This window comes from Lasioglossum baleicum, chromosome 8, assembly GCF_051020765.1.
Source record: "Lasioglossum baleicum chromosome 8, iyLasBale1, whole genome shotgun sequence".
In the NCBI taxonomy this organism is placed as follows: domain Eukaryota; kingdom Metazoa; phylum Arthropoda; class Insecta; order Hymenoptera; family Halictidae; genus Lasioglossum; species Lasioglossum baleicum.
This window is the reverse complement of record NC_134936.1, coordinates 8401954-8424361: the sequence shown is the minus strand read 5'-3', so window position 1 is coordinate 8424361 and position 22408 is coordinate 8401954. Positions and strand designations below refer to the sequence as shown.

At 36.4% G+C, this 22408-nt stretch overlaps 1 protein-coding gene across 1 annotated transcript in view; it reads right to left on the bottom strand.

The window, feature by feature from the left end:
* The window catches only part of LOC143211137 (uncharacterized), a 505477-nt gene that overhangs the window by 11716 nt on the left and 471353 nt on the right, over positions 1-22408 (bottom strand). The window contains exon 6 of the mRNA XM_076428597.1: positions 13646-13702. Within this exon, the coding sequence (XP_076284712.1) occupies positions 13691-13702 (12 nt within the window). The 3' untranslated portion in view covers positions 13646-13690. The remainder of the gene's footprint in view (positions 1-13645; positions 13703-22408) is intronic.

Genomic DNA, 22408 nt, shown 5'->3' with positions numbered 1-22408 from the left:
TTTCTTCTTGTGTAGGTATACAGGGTGTCCCACCCCAGTTGAACTTCTTCATTTATTTATATATCATGTTTTTGTTGTAATAACCGAGGTCAAGATGAATTCAACGAACTATAATGCTGTGATCTTCTCGTGACCTTGAGCATATCTTAACTTTTGAGAATTTTTGTACTCAAGGTCATAATAATATAAGCTATATTGTCTAGTACCAAAAATAAGCGAGATATTTAAGATGCTCAAGTTAGTTGGGACGCCCTAACATGTATTTATTCTTCTAATACATAATTTCAAGTAGTGAAAAATAATGTAATTTCAAATACTTTCAATCTTCTTAATGTTTCATATTTTATACACTGTTTTTTGTAATGCATTAAATTCACAGTCTCATTATACAGGTAGGAGCATAACTGATCACACACACTTTAAATCAGAATAACTATTTTATGAATGGACCAAACGACTTGAATTTTTCTCTAAAAAATTGATTTTTACAACTTTTTTAGCTGTGTGCCAATAACGAAAATTTAAAAGATGTGTTTGGTCAATTTGTGTACATTATTATACGCTCTGAAAATTTCATTGAAATTGGTTAATTGGTTTATGAATTATAAACGATCAAAAGTGGTAAAAAGGCCGAACTTTTCGATTCCGAAACTTTCGATCGATAATAACTCGTAAACTAATTAACCAATTTCAATGAAATTTTGCGGAACGTGTATACTTTATACGAGTTCACCAAACACATCTTTTAAATTTTCGTTATTGGCCCAGCTAAAAAAGTTGTGAAAATCAATTTTTACTATGGTTTTTCACAATTCCGACCCAGTGCATTTTTTCAACCTATTTTTTAGACGTCATTTACTAAACTAATTCTTCTAGCCTTACAGAGAAATTGAAGTCCAGTCATAAGAAAGTTATTGTGATTTAAATGTTCACGCACATTTTCAATCGTTTTGCAACTATTTCTCGTTTATCATGTGTCTAACACAATCAAAAAAATTGTTGTCCATTATTTGGCACACCATACATTTTATCATAGCTGTAGTTGTAAAGAGAAACCTTTAAGCTCTAAATCAATGGTGATTTCAGTCACGAAAAAGCTTATTCAAAGTGTTCACAGAGGTTTGAACGAATTACATTTCCGAGAAGAAGACCTTGGTACAAAATGAACGATGGGTTACGAAACTAGATGCTTCTAGCTTTAGAATGAGTCCAAATATTTCGTCGTGCGATCATTTTCCACGAAATCGTCACGGCTTAAATATAAGCAATTTTCGAGAAGTCACGAAGTTCGAATCGGACGTTGGCTAATTTTGTAATAACAAATCAAAGCAAAGCAAAGATTGCCAATGATAATACTGTGAAATATCATAGTGCAGTCTGTTTTCGGGGCTAAACGCGTCGCGATTTTCGGCGAACTGGTCTCCGTAGTGTAATATAGCAGAACACAGAGCGTTTCTGTTCTTATTTCGCGAAACGTAGCGTTATTACGTTACATTGTGCAATAATGAAGACGGAATGCCTGCGCTTTGACAAGAAACGCGGCTTATTTATGCCAGTGATGTATTTTATGGAGACGAATGCGTGAGCGACAATGGCGGACGATTTTCTCCTCTAGTGAGCGCACGCAGCCATTGTACGTTTTTAACGCGTTACTCACGCTGGTTATTTTAACTAATGACAGTCAAATGCAATTACATCAGGCCCCATGCCCTTGCCGGAAGCGCCCACATAACGAGCTCTCGTGTCCGCTCATAGCGGTGTAAGGCTACGCCGCATACCTGACGCATGACGCCAGGTTTTAAGACGCAACTGTATCGGCAAACGATTCCCAAGCCGCGACCGGCAATTCTACAATGTAATAACAATTATCCGAGTTGCTTAAATTTCACGCTTCGCCGGCTTGTCGATAACATTACTGCGAGACTGACCGCCTGTCGACCACGAACACGATTCTCGAAAAGGTTCCCTTGATCGAAGGACTTGTTGAACGGTCCGTCTTTTTCGTTGATAACTCTTTAACCAGGTCTCTTAAATGATCTCAGGAATCATCTCTTAGTACAACATTTTTAGGACACACTGTATAAATTTTTGCAATTGTTACAACATATATTATTATGTTGAAACCTGTCTCATAGGTTTAAAATTAGGATGCACAGAATTTGTGCAAATATGTTAAACACAAAAGGTTTCACAACTCTACGATGTAATAATTGGACTTTATGCATTTATGAAAAAACTGATTGGGTGAAATATAAAACAGTAAAAGATTAGAAATATTTAAGAACATTGTAATATTGTTTTTAATGTAACCAAATCATTGGGGGGTAAAATCCATTTTTGTTGTCGTCTGTTTCCAACAATCAATGCAGAACATTTTTATTTTGTCTAGCAATAACAATTATACGAATACAATTACACGAATACGATTCTCGAAAAGGTTCTCTTGATCGAAGGACTTGTTGAACGCTAGGATTGGCCAACTAGACCCTGAAGCAACGCTGAGAGATAGAACACTGCTTCAAACAATAGTGGTCTGTTCGAATCGGACGCGCAGCCTTGAAAATAAGATATGCACAGCATTATCTACGTAACTGTCCAAATTTTAAACCAGCGGTAAACACGCTGAGTATTAGTGTAACTCACACTAATGCAAGCGAAGCCTAAAGATTGCAACTTTTCTAATTTTGTATTTTTTTTTTAATGAAACTTTTACCAGCGTATCCGTCTCGTTTTTCTTATTAAAATGACACCAAACACGATATAATTACGATCATACTGACTTGTATAACAAGCGAATTAGGAATTCGTGAACCTCTACCGTAAATGTGAAGTTCTTTAATCATTTGTTACGCACCTAATTGTGATCTTAATAATGTCGTGTTTGGTGTTGTTTCAATCGGAGAAACGAGAGGAATTGGACGCTGAAAGTCTCACTGACGAAAAACCAAAAATAAGACACTACTGTATTTCCTTTGTTTCATATACAGAGTGTCCCAAAAATGTTGTACTTCCTTAAAAAAGGTGTTTGTTAAAGATTTCTTTGTTAAATAAATTACGAGTCATTGAAGTCCTCGTGTTGAGGGGCTTGGAGTATTCCTCGAAACGGGAAACAATCTCGGGGGAAAAAAGAGGATCGAAATCGCACAATGGAGAGATAAAGAAATCGCAAACTCTGTGGAAACAAATTGCTGCGACTTCCGCAGAGTTATAGCACAATTAGACGGACTTCGTAAATTAAAAATACGCTTTGCGTGGCGAATCGCGTGAGGAACTTGCACAATGCTGTGAACTCACGTTAAATAAATAATTTACGATCGTAAGAAAGCACGTACCGTGATCTGGGTGTGCTGTTGCTGCCCTAGAAACGAGGGTATGGAATATTTAGTGGCGTGCAGGGCTAATTTCTGATTACTGCACACCTGGCTCGTTCGACTAGCCGTTAATGCTTGGAGTGTTCGGTGGTTTAATTGTTGTAAATGTGAGATGTTATACGGATTTATGTCTTTTTATAGGTTCGATCCAATTTTAACTAACAAGCAATTTTGCAAATTTTTAAATCATTCTCAACATTCCCCTCCGCATATGGATCCTTTTCAAGAGAACTTGCGTCTGCAAAAAACCGTATATTGTAAAGTATGTTTCACTGAATAGGGTAATAGCTATTATACCGAGAAAAATACCGAGAATAATAGTTTATATCTTCTAAACGCATAGCTTTTTTTTAAAATTTGTTTTTTAATATTGCATTGTCACCCAGTTCTGAGCTATGTTTAAAGTTCCAAGTCTCTAGCTCATTGGGAAGTGGTTTAAAATTCGATTTCAAGATTTGACGCATACAACAACGACAACATCGACAACGACAACTCGGCAAGGTAATAAAAAAACGCGGTAAAAATGGAAAGAGGGTAACTTTTTCCCCTCAATTTATGTTCTTCTATAATTTTTGCCATCGTCAATAACAATCGAGTTATAATTCGGCCAACTAGATTCACCCTGTACTTGAAATTAGATATTTTATTTCGAAGATTTTACGTTCGATTCCAAAGAAAATCGAGTTTGAAAATTCGGCGAACACGCCTGCTATCGAGTAGGGAGCGTCTGTACATGGTCGACCGATTCTACTTAAAAATGCAAAGCACGCGGACTTGACGGATTCTCAAAGTCGATTTTCTCGGAAACGGAGCCGCGTATAAAAAGACTTCGTTCCACATTTTCAACTTATTTTTCCATGTAGAATCGTCTCCTTTTCGGTTGTTTTTTTGTGTCAAATCATGACCTAGAAATAGAAAGTATAATGATAACGTTAACGGATTAAAAGTTACATCCAATTATCTGAAAACAATGTTTTCGGCAGAAAAATATATTTTGTATAAGTTGGGAGATTCTTTGAAGAAATATATTTTTCTGCTGACAACATTGTGTTCGGAATATTAGCCATAACTTTTAATCCGTTAACGTTATCGTGATACTTTCTGCAGAAAAAATGTAGCTGGCAACTATACCTTTCCAACGGTACACGTTTTTTTTGCGTAATTCTCATCCTATGAATTGTTATAGTTAAAAACAAAACATGTCCCAACAATTACGACAGTTCGTTACAATGACTTTTTTCAATTCGTGTTCTGAACAACATGGAAAAGCGTCGGGACACCGAAAAAGCAAAGAATCGGTTACGATCGTCGCGTCGTTAGGCGACCGTGAAATATTGCGTGGCCGTAGCAGCAGCGAGCGCCGCGAACCATTTAAATGCAAATCTGTCATAAAAATATATAGGGATACATCGCGTTTGAATTATTCGCGGCTCTGATGTTCAGTCACGCTTACGTTGACCTCCGTTCCGCGCGGCAGTAAATACTCGTGAATCACTGGCGTATTACGCAAGGAGACGAACAGAACCGCGGAAAATGGCGACGTGCGCGCGGGACCCGACGACGATGTCTCGTATTGTTTCGACGCAGTAAAAAAAGGAATGCCGCTCGAAACCCTGTGCATTTTATGAATTTTATTATCCGTTCGTCTCGACAAAGCGACCGGATAAAACGCAAAACTTTTTAACGTTTTGACGGGTTTTACGCGCGACTCGGCTACTCCCGAAAATTGATAAACAACGTCACTAAATTTTATTCGTGTGACAAATATTGTCAGATTATTATTCGTTTAATCCCTCTGATGAAAATCCATTTTGAAAAATTGATAAAATTAATTTGAACGAATTCTGTCCGAGGCGATGGAAAGTTTTAAGGGCCGCTGTATAGTCGATACTTTTTTTATTTGTGAATTGCAGAGCGCGTGGAATTGAGTTGAATATTATTGAGGGACCTCGGAAATCTGATTGTTTCATTTAAGAGCCGATTTTGTCGCGTTTCTAATAGTTCTGCTGATTTTTATTGATTCAATAGTTAAATTTATTTTATCGTATTTTAAGCTTTTACATGTGTACCGATTTTTTAATAGCTTTTGGTTAAGACAATTTGATGAATGAACATTTTTCTTTAGGTAAATGGATACAACTATTTTAAATAAATTAAATAAATAATAAATTAAAATTCTTTGAAAATAAATTATATAAATAAAATAAAATAAAATTTATCAATTAAGAGTAAAATTAAATTTCTGTGTCGTTGCATTAGAAAACTTGGAAAACTTGCATAAGAAAAATGGTAAAAATTGGTATAGAAATATAAGGCAGAGTATATTTATAACAGTTTGAAGATTTTATTAACTCTCCTTGTTCTATAAAATATTCTTGTGGTGAATTATTATGGTGAAGCAATAAACAAATTATGTTGCGTTTCAAAACATCACTTTATGTTCAGTTTGCAACAAATTCGATCTACATATAATCGAATTCAATAGGCATAAAAAAGAAATAGAAAATGAATTTCTAATTTGTCAAACACTCTGTAGAAATGTGTACAAAATACTATCATAAATATAGTAAAATACTAAATATACTAAATACTAAATACTAAATAATAAAATACTAAATATGTACACAATACTAAAAATAGTGAAAAATCGAAATACAGCAGCAAGGATTTTGATATGTATTATGAAAATTTTCTGTGTTGAAAGAGAATAATCAGGACAGAGAGCGTAGCGTGGTTAAAATACAAGTTAGAAAACGAATTTAGTAGAGGCTGACGCGCGCGGGTGGCTACACCCAGTGCGAAGGTAATTCTATTGCGAAGCTCGAGCATTATGCCACGAGGTGCCATATTGTATTTCTCATACATACTGGCTCTCGTACACAATGCGTACAAGCTTCGCATTCGTCGTTACGGTTTTTTTCCCCTTCTTTTGTGTCACTCACCATGAATTCCAATAACAGGTTCGTCAAGGACATACCATGATAGCATTGCACTTCACAAACGACTTAATGTCCCCCTGGCACGGCACTTAAATAATGGCTTAAGTAACGCATCGGCGCGGCGTTCTAAAAACGCCGCGGGCGACGAGTTTGCACAGCGAGGAAAGGAAACGCTCGCCCGAGGACATCGCGATACTTTTGCAACTGTTCGATACTGTTCCAGTAATCGGTCGGAAAATTGATTCGGTGAACGTTACGTCAACCCTTTGACGAGTTAACGCGTTCACTGTCGCGTGGGTCACATGTATATCGTGCTCAATACAATAGTACTTGACATTTATAATAGAAATATTTCCTAAAGTGTGTCATATGTATTAACTTGACATCATTACAGTTAATCGAATTTAATATTCGGACGCTCTAAACAAAGGGATTACTGTTTTAATATTGTACTATACGGTTTGAACATTTTTGGGAAGCTAGAGCAATTAGTTTACTACAGGATGTGAAAAGAAATTTTTTCAAAAATTGCAATTGATCGGAATTGTAGAGAAAATACTAAAAGTTGCATTTTACAACTTTTTTATGTGGACCTATAGGCTATTGAAAATTTAAAAAATACTTCCTGGAAACCTGTGCGAATTAAACATATTCAAAAACAGTATAATAGTAGAATATTAACAAAGTTATCGTCTTTTTTAGACCGTCCGAATATTAATTCGAGTAACTGTATTTACTTGTGCATTACATAACTTGAATTTCTTTCTTTCTAAGATTTCCTCATTGATGCTTTAAACATTTGACGTTCGAACGATTACATATGAAAATAGGAACTGTGATACGAATTCCAGAATTTTAAAAAATTTTTTGAGTCATGGACAGTAAAATAATTAATCGCTAAGAAAATGCATAGCTGCATTAAGAATAGGAAAATGTATAGCTGAATTTTATAAATTTATGCATATAAAGACATTCATTAGCATTGTTTTGTTCTAATTTTTAAAATTTATAAATTTATGCCGCATCTACTGCTAGATTATTAGCGACATTATTTAATAAATGTTTATTAAATGATTTCTCCATATTGCACAAATTGCATTATCTCCTACATTCTCATAAACCGCATAAAATTTAAAGACTAATCAGCAGCCATTTGCCACCCATAAATACATTTAGTAGTTCATAAATGAATACTGGATATTTCGAAAATCGTTAGTTATCGAATTTCGACCTTATTAAAAGCTTATAATTGGCATACTCGATTTCATACTTCGTACCATATGAGATACAATGAAATGATACAGTATTAATTATTTAGTACCGCATAATTATTCAGGGATGATTATCATAATTGATAGGGCGATTCGAATATCAGAATTTCGAAATCACAGAATGCATATACCTCTTTTAAAATAATAACCTATTTTTCGTCCAAGTGTAGTATATTTGTATTATGACAGAATATAAATGTATTGCGAATATATATGTATTAATATGTATAATACCAAATAATTATCCAATTTGAATTATATCGTGGTCCACAATAAATGCCACAAAATGAATCATTAAACATTGTAATATATTTTGACTGAATTTATGAGTTAAATATTTAAGAAGGGTTTGAATATCTTATTACAATTCTGAAATTCTGAAATTTTACTTTTTGTTCACCTCTTTCTATGAATTTCAGTGTGTTGTATAAATAATTGTCGATGCATTCCAGCTCTTTCGGCTCCTATAGTCACCTTTATAACAATATTGAACGCGTAGCACGAGATATAATTGATTCGGTGCATTGTGCACGTCGAAACAGATTTCAAATTAATTGTCTATAGAAGTCATATGTTTTCCAGTTTCCATTAAAAATGTTCATGAATATAAAATACGAAATATTCGACGATCAATGTTATTTCATGTGCAATTGTGTGCATTAAAATAAAACAAATTATAGTCAATGAGCATTAAGGTTTACAGGAAATTCGTTTAAATATCCACAGTTACTTATATTTTAACAAACTAAAATTTATCTTTAATACAGTCGCCTCTCAAATTCCTCAGGATTAACACTAATACTAATAAATAGATTGCCGTACGTATAATTAAAAGAGCGAGGGTATAAAAAAGATTTAAGGCCACCAGTGTATTAGTCTCACCTTAACAAGATAATCAAAAGAAGAATGAAATTTTTATTTGGCTCCTGTGTCTTGCAATCAACGCAGGCGTTTTTTATTTTGCATAAAGATCCGCAGTCTACTAATCAAATATTATGAATAAACTAAGGATGACGCTAAAACTAGCAACCACGAGTAAAAATGTTCAATACGATGTGTTCTTGTTTTACAAAGTGTTTTTGTATTGAATTATTACACAGGGTGAATCATTAAATTATGTTGCATTATTAAAAATCACTTTAAGCTTGTATGAAACTCTAGGAAGTTTTGTTTATTAGCAAATTTTATTCTTTCGTAACAACTTCGCCCACAACGGGGCGAAAAATTCCGCTTCAATCAACAAAAAATAAATGAAAAAACATAAAAAAATCTCATTACAATATTTTAATTTGAAGAACTTCAAAATATAATAAATTTAACTATAATAATATAATAATTTTTCTTCAAAATCGGAACTCATAGTCTCAGTCTGCCTCACGGGGTGGGGAGCGAGGAAAAACAATTTCGGCGAACAGGGTAGATAAATTTTATTCTTTAGTAACAACTTGCCCTACAACGGCGCGAAAAGTTGCGCTTTGAGCAACGAAAAATAAATGGAAAGACATAAAAAAATTATTACAAATAAATTTCAAAAAATTTAATAAATTTAACTATAATAATACGATAATTTTTCCTCGAAATCGGAACTCATAGCTCCCGGTCTCCCTTACGGGGTGGGGAGCGAGGAATAACAATTTCGCCGAACAGTGTAAATAAATGTTATTCTTTAGTAACAATTTGCCCTACAACGGGGCGAAAAGTTCCGCTTCGATCAACGAAAAATAAATGAAAAAACATAAAAAACCCCATTGCAATATTTTAATTTGAAGAATTTTAAAATATAACAAATTTAACTATAATGATACAATAATTTTTCCTCAAAATCGGAACTCATAGCTCCGGTCTCCCTTACGGGGTGAGGGGCGAGAAAAAACAATTCCGGCGAGCAGGGTAAAAAAAGAAGTGTAGCAAAGAGTTAATAAGTTTCCGGTGGGTAAAGTGTTAACAAGAAGAGATTCAAAGTCGATCGGAGAAGGTTCGACCAGGTGGTTCGAACGCCGAAGAAATCGGTACGGAAGGAACAGCAGCACAAAAGGAAGAAACGAGCGGCGTGAAAGAAGATGGAGGGAGGGAGGAAGGGGTGGTAGGAGGTTGAGATGATCGCCGTGAGGAGTGAACGAGAGAGAGAAAGATAGAGCAAGAGAGAGAGAGAGAGAGAGAGAGAGAGAGAGGGACGAGGGAAGCATCTAAAGAGCAACGAGAGCGATGGCGGAGGTGTGAGCCGGTGACTAACGATCCTTCTGACTAACGTTCTGTCTATCGACGCCGCTAATTCGTCATTTCTCGCACGTCGAGTGATTCACGGGCTCCCAACAGGATAACGAGGAACCGGTCGTCACCGTGATACACAGGCCGGCCATTATACAAGGCTCCGTTCCCCTGGTTGTTCTCGTTTCGTCGATTACAATGATTCGTTGTTCTCCGGCCGAGCATTTACGAGAGGCTTCAAGCCTCGGAGGCATCGAGAGAGAGAGAGAAAGAGAACGCGCGCGGCTCTTGCACAATTATGCGAAACACCGGCGAGACGAACGAATTACACGGTCAATAATTGGAGCAAAAGGTCTCCATTGAGATCATTCTTCCGACCGATGAATTGAAACGAACGATGTCGAGTGTTTGCTCGCCACTCCCGCAGCCAGTTTGCCGCGGAAAAATGTTGCTCCATGGCGAAACGATTTACTAGCGACAGCGCGCACTGTGTCGAAGACCTCTTGTAATTATTCGAACGGCTTTATTATTTGTTTCTGCACTTTCTTTAGCACCCTCTTTTAACCCTTTGTCGGGGTTTATGTTGGAACCTTCTACAATATTAATTGAATTATTTTCGCATGTGTAACTTTACTGGCGTAATTAGAACGGTTCAGAAATATTATACAGTAAAGTCGCGTTTACTGTCCGCGATCGGGTACGCGTTCACTGTCCAGTGCCTACCCACTCCACTGTCATGCTGTCCTTCTCTACGTTCGGCTTCCTTTTGAATTCCCGGCGCGATCGTCGCGGTAGACGCAGTCATAAAAAGATAATGTCGGTATGCGATCACTGTCCGTGCAGAACACAGGCTGTTGGACAGTAAAAGCGACTTTGTTGTACTATTATTTTCTCATGTATAACTTCACTGACTCACTTAGAACAGTTCAGAAATATAAAATTGGTTTTAGGTATCATTTAATCGTGACATTAGCGATGAATAGACGACTACGGATTCTATGCATTTATAGTAAAAATAAGGAAACCTGACAGGCTTGTAGAAATGTTAAAAATAAGAGATATTTATTTTATATTATATAGATATTTGTGATATTTATTTTATATTAGGATATAGATATTTATATGATATTTATTTTATATTAGGATATAGATATTTATTTTAATATTATGTAGATATTAATTTTTTTATATTCATTTTCTCAACGAAGGACAGGCTAAAGTTTAAGGGATGAAATTCACCCTCTGTAAATTGCCTACGAGATAATCTTATTGTAACTATTAAGAGACGAAATAAATAGTCGATCACGAAATAAGGAAAGTAATGTGACTGAAGTTCAACCATACCTAAAACGGGGATTTATAATAAATTGAACCTTATATCGTAGTTTAACGTAGTCCTTACAATTTTCTGAGCTGTCATATTAAAAAAATGCAATATTGAAAAGTTTTATAAGCCGAAGCTTAAGCTTGGAAGATTGCTCGTGGCTCAACTATATTAAAATGTTCTTCTTCTTTTGTAACGTTAATAAATGAAAGGCGAGTTGCAACCAAAGTGAATCATCTGATGTCTTTACTGCGAGAGGTAGAGATCGGGACTTCTTAAGCCATAAGAACAGGAGAATGAACGGGAAATAAATTTGCGACAGCGTTGGAAATTGCTGCAAACGTTCATAAAATTAAAAACGGATTATAATGAAACGGCAAAGATAAACGAAATTATTACAAAATATAATTATAAAAAGCATGCGACGCGTCACATAGAATATTAGTTTTATGAGCATACATTTCTACTTCTTTTTATTAAATTTATTCGAGGATGAATGTTAAACATGTGTAAAAAACCAATGTTTCTAATTGATTATAAGAAATCAGGTCGTTTGGTACAAGTATAAAAAAGTTGTTCTATTTTAAAGGGTGTACGAGTACTTTTTACACTCACTATATTCAAAAATATAAACAATATTTTGAATAATGGTACAGCAATTTTTAGTGGTGCCTCAGATGGGACAACCGAGTGCAAAGGGTTTTAATAAATGCATAAAATCCGCATTCAACTAATAATAAAAATTATTTTATCAAGCTTTGCTCTCCAAGGAAATTCGACATTTTCGTCCTATCGAGGAACAATATTTGTCCACGTAACGCGAGCACGGTGTGATCGGTGTGTACAGGTTTGCGGGACCGGACACCAAAGCGCTAGGAATGTAGACCGCCGGTTTTTCGCAACGTTGGCCCCGAAGAGGAAGAAGAAACTGAAGAAAGAGCAAAGGTAAAGTTTGCCACGAACTCGTAAGCGTTCCTTAAAGGTGTCACGTCGCGAAGGATTGCTTTATCCGGGGCGAAGCGATGGCGCTCGGTGTTTCAAACTTATACGAGCAAATATACTCGGAACAGACCGAGGCAAATTGGATTCCGTGAAGGTGGAAGGAAAGAGAGTAATTGACATACAAATATTTACGCTGGAAGATTGGCGGGCGCGAGAGTTTGAACGCGAGCTGCGAGCTTCTTCTGGAAGTTCTCCAGTTGTTGTCAAGCCAAACCTATTCCGCTAGTGTACCGATTGTTGTTTTGGTATTTATACTTAAATTATAAAAGAGTCTCGCGTTTGCGTAGCTCGAGGAACTAAGATGTGATGAGTTTATTGTGCTCGCGGAAGGAGCAGCGAACGCTTCACTTGATTGCGATGTGGGAGACTTGGAAATTTGTTTCCTCCTTTGTTGAAGGCGTTTTCATTCCATTCATGGGAATATATAAATTATATAAAAATATATAAATATACAAGTGATCAACATCTTAACCAATATCAACAACTCAAGCCTGTTGTACTAAAAAATATAATATGTAGTGCCATTTAAAAAAATGAAGGCTCTTTAAAAACTTCTAAAACTAATTGATTTTGTTCCAAACATTTTTCATCTGGCAACCTCTCTCTTTCGAATTTTTTTCTATTGCATTTTCTGGCCGACGAAAAACTAATTGATTTTGTTCCAAACATTTTTTATCTGTATACAATATTAATATACGATCTTAAATTGTTACTTCTTCAGGTTTTTCTGTTCACTTTTAAAATATTGCAGTAAAACTTGAATCGTGTATAACTGTATCTTCTTAAATGATTAAAAATAGGTAATAATTTGATTCCACAAGTAAAAATTGAGTGTACATTTCTTGTGGCACTGCGAATTTTGTTTCCGAACACAGAAGTTTTTGTTACACTTCTTTATTTCCGACTAATACTACGAAATATATGAAAATAGAAGACACCGAAAAAGTCCAAGAACGTTATTTTATTTCATCAGTTTTCATCTTCAAAGTAGAAAAATTTTTATTAGCAATAAAGAATTTTTTAAAATTTATTTTACGTCGCTTTCTTAACTATTGCAAGCTAGTTTCGAAAACCAATTATGTCTTCAAGTTGTAATAAGTACTCTCATTATTAGGAATTAAATTATCTCGTTTCTTATCCACAGAGTTATTTCTTTAAATTGCTGCATAAACAATAAAACAACAGGATAATGTTATATGTAACAGTATAATTTAATGCAACAGACACACAGTGCTACAAGATGCAAAACGTTATTTAGATTCCTCGTTCGAATATTCTTTCTCTGAAAATTATTTCGCTCTTGGTAACGCAGTTCTATTTTCAGCCTTCAACGATATGCAGAGAAAGCTTTAATTAATTGAAATAGGTATTGAAATAATTGGAGCCGGCGGGAATTATATGAACTTTTTCAATCAATTGCTGGAAGCCAGTCGATATGAAAGACGAAATGATATTTGCTTCTTTATTTCAATGAAGTTCATTTCCCATTTTGCTGTACATCTAAAATTGAATAATAATGATAAAACTCACTTGTAATTGGAGACCCATGCCAATTTACGCCATGGTCAGGATTTGTTATGAACCATCCTGAAAACAGAACATTTTATACATTAATTCAGTTGTAAATTATAAGTAGGTACTCTAATTTTAATATAAAAGTTTTATAAATCTCTATAGTGCATCTTTACAATATTATATTCCTTTTACATTTTAGACATGTTTCGCAAGTATTAAGATTCTCTGAAAAAACATAAAAAGTCGGTACGTTTAAATAAAAAAAGTAAAATTCATGCTACAATTGCAAGAACAGTTAGTTACTGGAGATCTCAAGGTTTCCTTGCGTTTATACTAACAATTATACTCGTAAGAATTGAAATGTAACTATTTAAAATTATAGATAAATTTTCTTCAGATAGAAAATTGTAGAATTTCTTATATATAATATAACAAAAATTCTATAGACAGAAAAATCTATCGAAATCTTTAAGTAGTTACATTAATAGACATAACTAAATAATCATTTCTGATAATGCAAAATAATATTAACTTCCATTTATCAATTCATCATCAATTACTTAATTCATCCTTTAGTCAAAATAAATTTTAAGATAATTTCAAAGCACGCTTAAGGGTTAAGAAAGTGGCTTTCGAAACTCATATACATATTTGTAAGACAACCCATACATCACTTCATGGAAGACCACCGAAACTGCTATCAAGTAGTTTTAATTAGTGAATTTGTTGAAAGTGAATTTTAATTAGACCTGCCCCGCTCAGTAATTTATACGGTGGCGTGCGCCGAAGAGCTGAAAAATTTACGACCTAGGAGCGGAAGAAATTTTAAGAAAATGGAAAACTGCTCCATTGAATTTCCCAGTACACACAATTGCGTCCCCGTGAGTCCAGAAATTCGAAAGTTTAAAGTTTGACAGTCGCGAAAGAGTGAGGGGGCGGGAGAGAGAGAGAGACTTCCCGACAATTCCGCGCAGTTACCGAACTTCGGAATGTATTTGCTTCGTTATTCCAGAGTTCTAATTTCATCCTCGAACTTTCGGGAAACCGGCCAAGGGAACCGCTGTAAAAAACACAATCAGGATTACTCCATCGATCTCTCATGCTACGGGACACCGGAATCGTCAGCTGAGGGAAGGGAGCACGAATTGAGGGGAAGAAGTTATCCCCTTTCTGCCAGAACCGGGTTAGTCACGTGACGCAGCGGAAGCGTGGGGGAATAGCGTCGTAGAAGGGGAATGTAGAGCTATAGAACTATTCACATATTATCCTCAGCTCACTAAAATGATTAAAGAGGGAAACAAGTTCCCAAGTGTCTTTGGTTTCTTGCAACAGGTGCACACCATTTTTATCTTGCGTAAAAACCTTTTTACATTTTTGTTTATAATGATCTTCTTATCGCATTATTACAAACACATCCGTCCTACTTTTCTGATTAAAACGACACCAAACACGCCACAATTTGGGTCACGTTTGCCTGTTTAATCCACGGCACAGTGGAACCTCGATTATCCGAACCAGTCGGTGGAATATGAATATGAACATACGGATAGCAGAACGAATATGAACGATTGACGATGGTCCTCGAGGCTCTTCTAAAACAATGGCAAGAAAACAAAACAGGGACATTATTGATCAAACAATAAGGTCCAATGACTATTTTATTTTGAATGGTTTTTTGACACTTTTGCATCATATCCGTCCCACTTTTCTGATTAAAACGACACCAAACACGCCATAATTTGGATCACGTTTTCCTGTTTAATCCACGACACAGTGGAACCTCGACTATCCGAACTGATCAGTGGAACATTTCGGATAACAAGCAGTATTCCAGCGACTCAACCACAGTCTCTTCATCGTCTTTATTCCATTATATTCGAAGATCTTGGGGGCTCTAGAAATCACAACGAAAACTGTTTTCTCCCGCAAGAAGAGACGTACACAGGTGCTCGATCCTCCAATTACAATCCCCGGGTGTAATTATTACCCGCGGAGCACTGGACGTTCGGAAAAAATCGAACAGGTCACGTTCATTTTTCCAGCGTACACATATTCGGGCAACAGTGCTCGAGGCTCGTCCGGTTGCAGCCCACTCTCCGGAGGCTCTCGAGCGTCCGAAGAGCCCTCGGAAAAATTCGCAAGTTTCAATTGCCGGACCGTAACGATTACAATCTGGAACTCCGCGGCGTGGCGCCGTGACAATTTTTCCCGGGGGTTGCAAGCTGTCTGTCTTCTCATAACAGCGGCATGACGTGAAACCTTCGCGCGGCGGGCCGGCCCGGGTCGGCCGTGTGGCACGGTCATCAACGCTGTCGCTCCAGTTCCATTTAAAACACCCCGGGCGGCGACTCTTAACAAGAAAAACGACGGATGAGCCGGGGCAAGAGTAATTCAACTGTCGCCATTACTCGTCGAAGCCAAGATTAAACGGGGAATATCGATGGGCAGGCAGGGAAACAACGCGCGCGCGCTTCAGAGAGAGTGAGAGAGTCCACACGCTCTCTCTGCCCAGGCTGGGTTTCCGGTCTCATTTTCTATGCGGCCCGGCGTCCATCGGCTGTGTACACGTCGTTAGCAGCCACTTGTCACAAATCCACTTCAATTTCACGCGTTACCAAGGCTGTCCGTCCGTCTTCCTTTTCTCCCGAGCCGTCGCCGCGTCGTCGTCGCTCCTTTGTATCATTTTTACCGGTTCTCGAAGCGAGAACGTTCCCTCTCGCGGTAAACTCGGATCCGTAGCCGCTCCTCTTTCTGCCTATCGGCGCTAACAAGACGGACGATTCAAATTGCCTACAGCCTTGTCCTCCCCTCACTCTCTTCCTCTTTCTCTCTCCACCCTTCTTGGAAAAGAACCGAAGGACAGAAGTGTCTTCCGACCGTGTTCCTATCGTGCTTGTTTCGGAGCAGCAATTACCGGGACCGAGAGAAATCCGCCCCGACGAGGGAGGATTCCAGCGACACGATCGAAATCACGCATAACGACTCTGGCCAGAGTTAGGTCAGTTTAGGGGCTTGCTAGTTTCTTCCCTCCTTGTTAATTGTTTCAGTTCTGCCCCACAGCTATTGGACTCGTTTAGGGTACCGCGCTCCACAGCTTGAGTCTTAGCCACGGATTGGAATGGGATGATCGTTGAACCCCCGAAACGGCATGGTTACCGTCTGACTTTTTCACTCTGACAGGGCCGTTGACACTTTGATCTGGCTGCCTTCGGCAGATTGTTCTGGGGACCCTTTCGTTCTCTGATTCTGGGTACTGGGGAATTTTTCTTGGGTAACTGTTCGATCGTACTTTATTTTAATATTATTCCTAATTTATCATGAAATAAATTTGTTAATATGCTGATGTTCTCGGCGCAACCGTTCGATCAGTTATTTAGGAAAAAAGCAAATTTTGAACGTGATCACTTTTTTTCTGGAAGTGTGATCACTTCCTAACAACAATTGTTATCCTATTAAATGTTATATACATAACATCTTTATCGCATTATTGATTTAACAAAAGTTTTCATCATATGGTCACCGGTTATGAAGGTTGGGTTCTTGACGTTTTCACGGTTTGAAATAACCGCCAAATATCGATCGGCTTATGTTTTGATCGATCGACCCGTTGGGTTCTGTTTCCAATCGCTTTGTTTGTCTATGATCCAGTATCTTGTTCGACGACATGAGAATAGCATGTGCTAAGACATTTTCAATTCCGTTTTTAAAATTTTCATAAAGCAAGTGAGTAATTCAATACAGTATCTTGATACATAGTTACATTCTGATTTCACAGATATTCTAAAGTTGCTGGTTATTAGATTAGAAAATATATTTTTCAGACGCAGTTTTTCTTCTTTCTTGAAAAGGATCCAAATTAGGATCGAAACGTTGAAAGTTTAACTAACGTGCAAAATTTGCTTTTTTCCTAAATAACTGATCGAACCGTTGCGCCGAGAACATCAGCATATTATACAATTTATAACCTTGCGATCGATATTTCAAACAACATTTATCATGAAATAATATGTGAAAACATTTTATGGGAACAGTGAACGATGTGTTTTGAATACAAAAACATATTCGTGGCCCTCAAAATCTAATACATTCTTCAATCGGTGTTCTGGGCCGCCTGTGCAATCGCAGTCCAGTGCCTACCCACTCCACTGCCGGCCGGCAGGGCCAACGCCGCGCAGCGCCACAGGGCGGCGATGATTGATCTCGGCTCGGGTATATCGGTGTGAACCACTACTAATTCAATTACAAAACTTCTATATTTTTAATTATTTTTTTACGGGACTTTCACTAATTTATTTCTGGCATTTCTTTGATTAAAATAACACCAAACACGCTATAATTTCAACTGTATTTAGTGGTTTAATCGACGGTGAAAATTTCGGGCGCACGGAAAGACAGCGACAACGCGGAGCTTTGAACGGTGCCAGCGACGGCGACTGTCCGCATCTCTTTCTTTCCCATACGCTGTTCTTCGTTGCCTTTGAAACTTTAATCGTCGATTAAACCACTAAATACAGTTGAAATCATATCATTCAGGACAAAATGTTTATATTTACATTTGTAAGTAATTGGCTCTAAAAATCAGGGATCGAAATTGTCAGATTTTGAACAGATATTTAATATACTATACCTCTTATACATGCTGTATATCAACAATCCTAAACACTTTTAATGTCTCGCCTGTCCATTTTTGCCACGAAATAATATAATTACCGTCAGTGAAATCGCTGGCCTGATAAATTTGCGCGCAGAATGACTGCTAAACTATTCCACTTGGCACCAATCAATATAGTAGATTCAATTCAAGGATCTCTCCGCGGAGACGCTCAACAGGGATCACCGCAGCAATGCCTCTAAAATTTGTGATTTCGATGCCCGCGGAGACGTCGCCGCTGAGAACTTCGCGAATTGTTCCTCCGAGCGATCCTTCAAGTTCGTTCGCGCGACACGTACATATGTGAAAAGTTATTAAACTTCGAAATTGCGAGGAAACTTCATGAACGTACTGCCTTAGACACATTTCTTCGAAGAACCTCCGGCGATTCTTTTATGGCGGGTTGTCCTACGATCAAATTCGATCTTAATTGAAATCCTACATCGCGCACCGGTGTGCAAAACTAGAGAAATTGAATTGATAAAAGTGACAAACATTTTAGACTCGTTTAGAACTTCTATTTTCAGAGTTATTAGCTTTATACAACTCTATTTACATAAAGAAATTTGAAAATTTTTTAAAATTTAATCAATTATATTTATAAAATCAATGTACCATTTATGTAATCTGAAAATGTTTAAAGACGTGTTTATAAATTAACTACGTGCTGTTGCATAACTAAAAAGAAAAGATGAAATATAAAATCACAATTCACTATAATAAACTAAAATTAAATAATTAAATAAAAATAAAATAAAATTAAGATTAACTAAATTCGAATATACCCCTTATAAAACAATTACTTAATAAACCCATCAATAAAACTCTAAAAGTTTTACTCACTCTGTAACAAAGTTTGACATTTTTACTTAATTTAATAGAAAGTTTAAACGTTTTCTTGTTACACGATAGACGGGAAGAGTTCAGCGAAAAAATACAGAAAATTGTCGAAGAAAGTAAAATGGCCTGGAGGATGGCAGAAAATGGCCAATATTGAGCGACGAGTAAAACTTACAATTAGTTTGATCAATTTTAATTAAGTCAAGCGAAGCTTGTAACTTGACTTTCTCGAACAGTACGAGGAGTCATTTGGTTAATCTGGTAGATCAAATTTCTTGAAATCTTGTTCGATTCAGTATGTCGAGTATTCGTCGACACCTTAGCGAAGGGTGGAGACGGAAAACGACAGACAGCAAGTCTTGAAGACGATAATAAAAGGGCTCATGGGAACCTTAATCCTGCCTGTAGAATGGCTTCCATCATTTTGCCTCTGCCTGGTCGTTACCAAGCCTCTTATACGAGTATAACTGACTTTTGTTTATATGTGATTACGTCAATTTTTTACTGTATTCTATGTTATATCCTGCAGAGATTCATATGTTTAATATCTTGAACCATCGCCCTTCAAGGGGCTCTAAAAATTAGAAAAAAGATTACGTCAATTTTTGACTGTATTCTGTGTTATGTCCTGCAGAATTACATATGATTATTATTTTCAACCCTTACTCTCTAAAGGGCTCTAAAAATATATTTTAGCATGATTGTATTATCAGTAGACAGCGGATCTTTATGCAAAATAAAAATTGAAAGCAGCAAACTGGAGTGAAACAGCAGTTTATTTTCTTACTCAATATATTTAATAAGCTGAAAAGAATATAATAGTATTTTAAAATTCTTCTAATGTTTTTACTATTTGAAATTACACCTACTAAATTGTCAGCAATACTCATACATGTTCTGAAGACACTTGCAGAATTTTGATTCGATTGGTGCTGTAGTTTTGGATATATTATGGCAGCCATTATTGAAAATTTCATTATTGAAAAAAGGCAATAAGACAGTCCATACATTAAGTGTTGAATTTACAGGACTGAGTAGTAATATTAATATTGATCTAATAATTAATGGAAGTACTCATTCGATCTAATATATACAGTGAGTGTAAAAAGAATTCGTACGCCCTTTAAAACAGAATAACATTTTTGTAATTTTACCAAACGACCTGATTTTGGATAAGCAATTAGAAGCACTGGTTTACGAAATGATATGCAAAAAATTTAGATGAAATTATCAGCATGTGTGTGTACTATACCTACAAAACATATATTTTACATTTTCTTTAAGGGTCCAAATAAAAAAGTTTTGAAAAATGCCTTTTTTATTTTTGCATGTAACCTTGTAAATTATAATTTTTGTAAATCAATAATTTCGTAAATCAATGCTTCTAATTGATTATAAAAAGAATCAGGTCGATTGGTACTACAATCATAAAAAAGTTATTTTATTTTAAAGGGCGTCTGAATACTTTTTACACCCACTGTAAATGTATAAATAATAAATTTCGTTATTATTTTCTCTTTCTCTGTAAAATTGGTACAAAGACTGAAAAGTGAATGGCACGGAAAATATTCATAGTTTTCACTACTCTGATGTATAATTAAGTGTTCTTTATGGACGAAGACTTTCGTCGCTCATTGTATATTCAAAGAGAGGCGTAATGGAAAATTGGATAGAAGAAACGCTACAATTTCTGTTTTAATTAGTCCAAGGGTTACTTTATATGCCTTTGATGTTCGTTCTATGGCTAATGAAACAGAACTGACAAATAATTACGAGGAATATTAACTCAACAACCACTTACCCTCCCAGAACCATCATTCAGTTATTAAATTACCCTCGAAATTCAAACAAGTGCTTAAATTCTTCAGAAGATCCAGACGATTCCCACAGTCTAAAAAGAACAATACTGTCCTGATTGGCTATGAGGGACGTCATATTTAATGCTTGTCATATTTTATTTATTGCTAGAAATTAAAATCAATCTCCTTTGGAAATTAAAAACAATCTCCACTGAAACGCAATTCATTAAGTTGTTGGTATATGTATACACTCGTGATAAATGCGAATTTATTTATATAATATAATAAACCCCATATCTAAATTAATTATACATATATGTATAACCAGATTAATATTATAACGTGAGAATGATTCATTTTAGTTTCGTGAATCACAATTCGACGAAATAATACTACTTCAACTTTCTTGTTTTTAATTATTTTTCAATGAAAATTTTACAGACATATTTGCAGCACTTTTCTGATTAATACGAGTCCAAACATGGCATAATTCGGAATATATTTGCTTGTTCTATTGATGATTTAGTAGAACATTTCTATCTAAAGCGATCCAAGTTTAACAAAAATATATTTTACGCATTATCTAGTAAACCAGCGCTCGGATTTACTTACTCGCGACTCGCTCCCCGTGACGGCCCTAGTTCGGAGCTCCTCAGGCACGTTTCATACTCGCTACTCGTGGCGCCTAGGAGAACTAGGGCCGCCACAGGGAGCGGGACGCTCGGCCGGGTCGAGGGGGCGTAGCCTTCGAAACTCGGCCGTCGCGAGTAAGTAAATCCGAGCGCTGCACAGTGGTCGGAAATCGCCAAAACGTGCCCAAAATAGGAAAGAGTACTCCAATTTAGTTCAAAATTGATACTCATAGGTTTTTAGGGTCGCTGATTATAAATCTGATGTCAAAATTACAAAAAACAAAATGGCGGATTCAATACGGCGGAAGCGTAACCCAAAAAATTATTGGATTCTCTTGAAAATTAGTATTCCCATATTTCTTGTGCCGGCGTATACCCGTGGAATACCCCCACTTCTCCCGGCTGCGCGTCTCGCTCCCCGTGGCGATATAGTTATAGTGCTCGCAGCAACTACGGCCGCCAAGGGGATTGAATACGGACATTTGTAATACAGACATGCACTCCGTATTACAAAAATAGTCATAATAACTAAAGTGGCACCTAGGGGTGTCCAATCTTTGTTGATTCTACTAGGTAATACTATAATCTAAAAGTGTGTACAAGTCCCATGCTCACAATCCCTCACAATCGTAACTATTTCCCTAGTTTTTTGAAATTTTTGTATGAAATTTTTATACATTCCGTATAATCTATTAAGATTATCCATAATTATTTGCACCTTATACAGTACATAAGTATAATTTACTTACCTCGAGGGGTACCCTCCATATTATAGAATGAAAATTAGTACAATATAATGCAAATGTAGCGTGTTATGCACTCTTTGCTGACGCGATAATTCGCAGTACGTAGCTGC